The sequence below is a fragment of the Frankliniella occidentalis genome, unplaced genomic scaffold (genome assembly GCF_000697945.3).
Source record: "Frankliniella occidentalis isolate FOCC.00 unplaced genomic scaffold, Focc_3.1 Scaffold19, whole genome shotgun sequence".
Lineage (NCBI taxonomy): Eukaryota > Metazoa > Arthropoda > Insecta > Thysanoptera > Thripidae > Frankliniella > Frankliniella occidentalis.
Window position 1 is genome coordinate 593439 of NW_026267149.1, and position 8351 is coordinate 601789.

The following is an 8351-nucleotide window of genomic DNA, read 5'->3' on the forward strand; positions in this document are numbered from 1 at the left end:
AGGTCCCTCGGCGCTCTATGCGAGGTAGAAACGGCGCCCGCTCCGCGCTACGGCCTGACAAGGTCTCGAGAATGTCCTTGGGAGCTCTCCGGGGGCCATGATGGTCGACCACAGCTCAAGACATTCCGCCTCCGTGCTCATGGCACAGGCCCCAGCGGAGCCCACGGCGGACCAGGTCCACTCCACTCCCACCCCCCAAGCCCACCTACATGGAAACTATAGAAAGTGTGGTAAAACGTAGCCTATCGTACACGATATAGCGTTATCTCACCAAAAGCACCCCAGAGAGAGATTTTCAATTTTCCAAAAAAATATAATTGGGAAATTTTTAAATATTTTAAATTCTTTACATGTTTTTCTGAAACGTTTCAATTTTTAGAAAGCACACTGTAAAAAATAGTTGTTGAAAAACAGTGATAACTGTTTTGTTGACAAACAGCGCTGTTTTTCGAGGACAACATACGTTGTTGAAAAACAGCGATGGTTGTTTTCAACTCAAAATAAGAAATTTCTTCTGAACATGACGCGGGCTGCTCTCTCAATCTTTTGGTTATCTATGCGGTCGATTCATTTCTATACTAAAATGTTACGTACAACAGCCCCATGTATGTGGGCAACCTTCATTACTTCATTACTTAATTACCCCTGATAAGTCGACGCCGCTGTCTTTTTTTGTAACTTAAGTGTCGACCCTTTTTTTTTTCGTTACTCGAAAACTCTTTTACTGTTAGTTGATGAACAACTCTTCTTGTTGCTGGACAACACTTGCACTATTAAAAGCTTACAGTGATTTTCACCGTAAGCTACAGTGAAAGCCTGCAGCACCGTAGCTTACGGTGAATTTCACTGTAAGCTACAGTGAATCTCACCGTAAGCTACGGTGAATCTCACCGTAAGCTACAGTGCTGCAGGCTTTCACAGTAGCTTTTTACAGTGTGTTGTTAAACAACAAGACGATGTTGTTGTACAACAGCTCGGAGTTAGTTAAAAACTTAACAACAACTTTGCTGTTAATTTACAGCATTTTTTTTCACAGTGCATCTCAGATTCTTAGAAAAGTTTCCATCAATCTTTCCGGGAAATTTTCGAACCTTAAAATACCTGTACCCCGGAGAAGTTCGTGACTCACCGAGCGAAAGGTCGTAGGCGTGCAGGTACTCGGACGTCATGAACTGCTGGACGATCGACGACTTGCCCACGCCCGCGCCGCCCAACATGACGACGCGGTAGGGCACGGTGCAGGTGGACGAGTCCCGGGACGACGCCAGCGAGCAGGTGGCCGAGGAGCGCGCCGACGTGGGCCCCAGGTGCTCCGTGCTGCGGGGCAAACGGTGAGCTTAAGGGCGAGGAGGAAGAGGGAGGAGGGGAGAGACACAACACGCACGCCGGGAAAACTACCTTCATCAGTGTCACACCCAGAAAAATGAATTCTTCATTCAAGGCTTATTTTGGATTTTTTTCGCTTTTTCTGATTCACTGAAGCCAATTTCCTCGTATAAAGGAAAAAGTTTCTTCGAATTAAGAAAGAAAAATTGCATTAAGAAAACCAAGCCAAGAATGCTGTTTTATGGGTACAGAGATATGGGCCGCCCATCTTCAATAAAACGCTCTAAAACAGAAATGGACAAACAAAGCGGTTGCACATGTTGTCTATTCAAAAGCGTACATTGTGTACTTTAAATAAAGCGTACATAACACGTTTACTTTAATTAATGTGTACATGCCATGTACGCTTTTATAAATGCGTACATGGGAATGAATACATGGGTATGTGCCTAGGTATATGTATACATTTATAAAAGCGTACATACACTGTAAAAAATAATTACGGGCGCCAACACGGAAATATGCCGTTTATTTATTTAACCTACGGCGTCTCCGTACCTTAGGTTTCGTACCCTCTTCCCATAAGAGCCCATGTAAAAAAAACGTGGGTACGGAGCCAGGGTACGAAACGGTACGGAAAAAGTCCTGTTAATTCTGATCCGGAAGGCTTCGTCTTGAGTACGGAGTCTGTTACGGCGTTTCGTACCCCCCTTCCCTATGCCAGCCCATGTAAAAATCGTTGGTACAGTGGCCAGGTACGGTAAATCTCTGAACCAATTTCGAAAATCACTCCCAAAAGTGAGGTACGGAACGCCGTAACAGGCTCCGTATCCAAGACTGATTTTTTACAGTGTGGCCATGTATACATTAATTAAAGTATACATGCCATGTACGCGCTTTCTTTAAGGTATACAATGTACGCATTTGAATTGACAGAGTGAGCTCTGTGTCTGCGCACCTCTCTTTGTCTCTTTCTTTACGTGAAGCAGGTAATCACGAGTAAAAATTGACCGACTTTTCAATGCATGAAGTTCACAACAAGATATAAAAAAAAACACATGAATCATTAGTTTTCCCAGTGCAGGAACACACACAGACACACAGCAATACCAGCTAGCGATCTCACTGAGATGTACAAACAACAAAGCTGCAAAGTACATACACATTAATTGTGAAAAAACACACACCACCCACCACGGTTAAACACTCATTACGGAGCGCCTGAACAGCATCTACACACAGGAAATGGCATTTACAACTCGAGTGCTGTTTCTGCTCGTGCAAAACTCTCCTAGCGTATACACAGATCGGCGTACTACACAAAGTGTGGAAGTGTTCGGGCCACTGCCCTCAGCAGGATCAGGACTTGTGTTAATATTGTGAATGTGGTGCTGTGTGTGTACGGTGCGAGGGCTGCAAGGTCCTCTAAGTGCTCACAAGTAGTGGTTAGTTTTGTAGAATCATTTTCAAGTGTATAAGTTTACCTATCGGTACGTGTTTTGAGTGCGTTAGCTGTTGACGCATGCAGCTTGGCATGCAGCGGGCATAGTGCATCTGTGCCCCCACGTAGGCAGTTTTCAGGTCACAGTGTTGGTGAAACTTGTTTGTTGTAGGAAAGAGCAACACTACCCGCTAAAATTACTTTGAATGGAAATAATTGAGAGGGTTAAATATGGCTCGAATGTTTGGAAGAAAGAACCCACTATGGTCCAACATTAATAGGGGGTGGGGAAATAGAATCTTCGTAGTTCAATGCAGCTGGTATGTCTGTGCGTGTGTGCGTTTGTTGTGTTTTCCACCGGACTCACCGCGCCAAGTCTAACGCGTCCATCAGAGGAGTGTCCTCGTCATCCCCACTGCAAATAACATTTCAGAGTCACGGCACAAGTTGTACAGTAAACAACACAATATGTCTCTCGTTGGTACCTACGCAGTAATAACATGCCCTGGCCTGGGGAGCGGGAGCACGCAGTCAACCTCATTCCAGCAGGCTCTTTATTTAGTCACTGATATGGCGGACTAGGGACGAGTGTCGACACAAACGACTTCAACAAAGTGCACTGTAAAACACTAATGCTTGCCGTTATATTTTTTTACCATTTTATTATTGGGTGGTTCAATAGTGAGAAACCCGGAGAAACCGTCCTGCAAGTTTCCAAATTCTTTCTGTAGTGCCTGGTACGAATTAGATCGTAACCTAATTTTTGTAGCACGTAGTTTACCAACGTCCTCTACGTAGACAATTTTTGATGAACCGGGGGGGGGGGGGGGCACTCCGCTCCGAAGTCAGTTTCTAAAAAGCAAGCACGGGGCGCCGTGGTTGCTTCCCAACTCACTGCTTTTAAGACAGTCCCCAAGACTGTCTCTACGAGAAAGTAAATGGCTCACCCCCCTCACCCGCCCTTTCCTTCCTTTATGGAATCATCCAGAATGTACGTCCGTCATTCGCCGCTACGAACCTGCCAAGTTCAGCCTCTGCAAGCGCTTATACTGCCTGGTGGGTAGGCCACATCTTGCCCGTAGCGATTGCATGTACTGCGGGGTGGCCTACCCTGAGTCTCGCAGGCGCCAATGTGCTCCCGTAATTTGCAAAATGGTCGAATGCATGTGAGAAAAAGCCGATGTACTTTCTAGACGTTTCGCTTCGCACGAAGAACAAGTACTGGTAGCGAAAGCATTTTGAAATCAGTCGAATGAAATGAATTTTCCTAATTAATCTAAAGCCCATTTGGTACTTAAAAGGTCACCATGCTCGCACATCTAGTCCCAATGTTCACCTCGAGTGAATAGTAGTTTTCATCTAGTTACTACTTATCGAGAAACAATTTTTTGCTTGGTGTACTTCCCGTTACTTTTAGGGTAAGATGCCCAATGATGGACACCTTAAGAGATGCATCTGCCCAGTGATGGACACCCCTTTTTCTAGGAATGTAAAGGACGGAGCAAGATAGTTTGGCTTGTTTTACCCAGGTAGGGGTCTTACTAGAACATTAGTTCCGTGCCATGATCGTAAAGTGACGAGTTTGGCTGCAAATCGTGTAAAGTGGCCATCACTGGTACAGTGTCCATCACTGGGCATCTTACCCTACTCTCTCAATGATCGAGCGATCGCCTGGCTCCAAACATGAATAACGACACGCGACCCCCAAAACAGAGAAAAGCCACGGAAAAGTTTACGGTTCTAAGTTTGCTTGTTTTAGCGCTGTCACTCACACTCACAGACCACCGAGGTCTCATGAATAAACGCCATTGATGCGAAGGACAGGATTGCTCGTGATATGGAGGTTTCGTGAATCAAGGTCGTAAAACGTAAAACCTTTCTACCGCATATCGCGGCCACCGGATTCCTTCCTAGTTCGGAAATCTAACAAAATATTCATGAAATTTAAAGAAAACGGCTTGGAAAACGGATACTTTCAATTTTGTACTAAATTAAAATAAAAATCCACAATATTAATCAAAACGTTGAATAAGCGACAATGGCCGCTATTCCTTATTACGTTTCGAACATCGTAAGACTAACCAACCAAGACCGACCACCGTCACAACCGCTGATGGGCGTTCTGAAAAGAAACTCGGCTGATGCAGCTGCATAAAAATCACCGTCTCCTGAAAGAAACCTGAATAAATAATGACGGGTACTCGTTCCTGGATGTCAAAGCCACCACTCGAATCCGCCCCATCAAAACTCCTCCACACAGAACCCTCGGCGCGACAAGCCCTGTCAATACCACGACCAGCATCACCGCGCGGCCGGCTCAATCGGCGTGGTCAGGAGCGGCGCCGCACTCACCTGTGACTCGAGTTGGACGAGGCCACGCTGTTCTTGGAGCGGGAGCGCCGGCTCTTGAGCGAGTCGCCGCGGTTCACGATGCCCTTGCCGGTGATGGAGAAGTGGCGCAGTCGGTAGTACTCCTCCTCGACGCCCGTGTTGGGCATGGAGGCGACGCGCGCGCGCTGCTGCGGCAGGCACAGCAGGTGCGGCCGCTGCCGGTCCGACACGTTGCCGCTGCGCCCGGGCGTCTTGACCGACTGCGAGCGCGCGTGGTGCGTGCGCCCGAACCTGCGACAACACGGACAGTCAGCGAGTCCGCAAAACGCTTTCCGGGCTCTCATCTCCATGCCTCTCACCCAGGAAGTTTCTAGTTTAAAGTTAATTTTTCCTTGTTTCAAGTGCACGCTGGCACAAGATCAAATTTACCTTTGATACAAGCTGATATTTTCTTTCGAATTAAAGAAAAATCTCATTCCAAAGACAATATTGCCTTGATTCAACGGTTAATTTCATCTTGTGTCAGCGTGCACTTGAAACAAGAAACTATTTTTCTGGGTGCTCTTTTGAAATGAATAAAGACATCTCTAGTGTCGAAAGGAACGGGCGTGGAACGCGCAGCCCCACAGCCGATGGCCTCTCGTTCAGATTCCCCCCCTTTAATACATAATTATGCAGGACAGGCCCCCATCTCCCGCGCCCTCCGCACAGAGCAATGGCGCTCAATTTGCTTTGACGCGACGAGGAGCAGGCGTGCTGCATCAAAGTTCAAGGTGAATTGATATCAAAGAACCCTGTGGCGCGCGCGAGGGGGTGCGGAGGGATCCCGGAGGGGCCGAAGGGGCCCCGGGGGAAGCAGGGGCCGGGGCGCTCGACGGCGCTCGACGGCCCTCGACGCACAAGGAGCACAGGCCTCGGAGGGCCCGGCCGCGCCCCGCCCGACCCAGTCTATCTTTGAACAAGGATCGCGTGGCGCCATCAAGCCGCTGAATTTGAATTAGGCGCGCGTTCGCCCCGCATCGGCCCCGGCCGCCGCCGGCGGATGCGCCCACATCGGCGGCCCGGGGCGCGTTTTGTTTTCCAGGAGAAAACATTTCATCGGGTCGTGAAACGACACGGCCGTAGCCGCAACGTCGCCGGGAAAAAGGGGTTCCTTCATTCCAGACAGTTTTCAATGGCCTACGCTCTCCCGGCCTCCGGCCCCGCCCCTCCGGCGGACGCAGACTACCGTCCCGGAAAACTCAAGAAAACTTCGCTTGAAGGAAAATACTTAGGCCCAGACGCGCGCACGAGTCTTTAATGTCGAAGAAAGTCGCGATAGCTCGGGAAAGGGGAGAGAGGGGGAAGGGCGGGGGACGTCATGGCAGAATGGGGCAGAGTGAAACTTCAACCTCCGCCTCAACACCCGCTTCCCCTTCCCCTTCCTCTCCGCGCACCCCTGGTTCACTCTCGTTTCAAAATCCGACTTGAGCTGTCGGATCAGTCGCGCGTGCGCGAGGGCTGGGGGGGTCCGCGCCGGGCTGCGCACCCGACACCAACGTGCGACCCGACGCACAAAGTGGATCACTCGCGCGACGCGGCGGTCCGGTCCGAGTTTCCAATAAAGCACCACCCACCTGGTCTCCAGGCACTGTAGCGTGTTGAAGTGGCTGTTGACGTCCAGGCTCTGCCTGTCCAGGATGAACACGTTGGCGTCAATGTGCTGGCTGTTGTCGCCGCCCTCGGGCGAGTTGGCCGTGACCGAGGGCTGCTGCACGACGATGGTGGCGGGCGCCTTCCTGGTCGTGGTGGTGGTGGCCGTCGACACCTTGGAGGCGCGCCTGCTCTGCGGCGCGGGCCGGTGGCAGTCCGAGTCCGAGTCGTGGCCGTTGAGCGTGGCGGCGGCCGCGGTGTGCGCGTTGGAGCGCGGCTGGTCCGACATGCGCCGCTTGTCGCTGGCCGCGCGCACCGAGAGCGTGGGGCTGGGCGGCGGGTGGTAGTGCGAGTGGCGCCGGTCAGCCACGTGGCTCGACTTTCTGCTCACGTGCTGCTTCCGCTTGTAGTGCCTCTGCTGCGGCAGCTGGGACTGCTGAGGCAGCTGCTGGGGGAGCTGCTGCGGCCGGTGCTGGGGGCTGGTCTTGCTGAGGGGCGTGTTGGGCGGCGTGCAGGGAGGCGATGAGGCCGCCGTCGTGGTCCGCGACAGGGAGGAGAGCGAGATGACTTGCGACGACACCGACGTCCGGCACGACGGCGAGGCCGTGGAGGTGGTCGCCGGCGAGGGTGTCGTCGTCGAGTTGGCCGCCGCCGCGGCCGCGACAGAGGACACCGACGACGAGAGCCAGGTCGGCGACGACGGGTCAAAGTCTTCGCCCTCGTCCTCGATCTCGGTGCGCGTAAAGATGTAGCTCTGGTCGCCCGTCTTGCGGTGCAGTGCGCTCAGCAGCGGCGTCGTCGGCGTCGCCTGGAGGCGCGAGTCCCCCGGCGTCCCGGGCTTGACGAACACGTCCTCATCCCGGCTGTCGCGGACGCGGTCCAGCGAGTCTTCCGTCGTCTCGCCGTCTGTCGCCGTCACGGCCGTCACCTGCGTGGTGGCCGAGTCGGTGCTGGTGTTGATGGTGGTCTCGGAGGTGGTGCTGGAGCCCATGATGACTACGGTGGGGATGGGCGGCGGCTGCTGCTGGAGATTGGCATGCTTCCCCTTGTACCTGCGCAGGCGAAAAACACACGTTGTTAGTTCGGTAGTCTCGCGGACCGGGGCGCTGCGCAGCCTCCCCAGCTGCGCACTCGCAGCTGCAATGCCACAGCTGCTCACTCGCAGCTGCACAGCTACACACACTCACCTGCGGCTGGCCGAGGACTTGAAGTGCAGCCTCCGCAGCGCCGAGGACGCGCTCGAGAGCAGGTCCTCCCGGCCACCCGACGAGTGGCTGGGCGAGCTCTTGGGCGACCCCTTCGGCGTGGCGTCGGCAGAGTGAGCCCCGCTGGACGAGCCAGAGGACCGGTGCAGGATCGTCATCTTGGCGATCGCCTTGCTCTGCGACAGGCGCCGCAAGCTCTGCAACAGCGAGGTGCCGGGGCGTGAGCGTGAGGAGCCGATAGGACCATAATGAAGGAGCAGGGAGCGGCTGCGACGGGCGCCGAGGTAGTTCGGCAAACTCACTGAGTCGAGCGAGCGGAGCGGGGCGCGACGGGCACATGAATTGGTAAGCCGACAGGGGCACTTGGCTCACGTGGACGCGCCAACCCCCCACCGTCCACGCAACAAGGCAAACTC

General features: G+C 52.7%; 1 protein-coding gene across 1 annotated transcript in view; it reads right to left on the reverse strand.

Moving 5' to 3' along the window:
• The window catches only part of LOC113214516 (uncharacterized), a 20197-nt gene extending 12067 nt beyond the window's left edge, over positions 1 to 8130 (reverse strand). Inside the window, exons 1-5 of the mRNA XM_052264514.1 lie at positions 7918 to 8130; positions 6715 to 7782; positions 5120 to 5389; positions 3135 to 3182; positions 1020 to 1317 (exon numbers count right to left, since the gene is read on the reverse strand). Of these exons, the coding sequence (XP_052120474.1) occupies positions 1020 to 1317; positions 3135 to 3182; positions 5120 to 5389; positions 6715 to 7782; positions 7918 to 8093 (1860 nt within the window). The 5' untranslated portion in view covers positions 8094 to 8130. The remainder of the gene's footprint in view (positions 1 to 1019; positions 1318 to 3134; positions 3183 to 5119; positions 5390 to 6714; positions 7783 to 7917) is intronic.
• Positions 8131 to 8351: the final 221 nt, after the last annotated feature.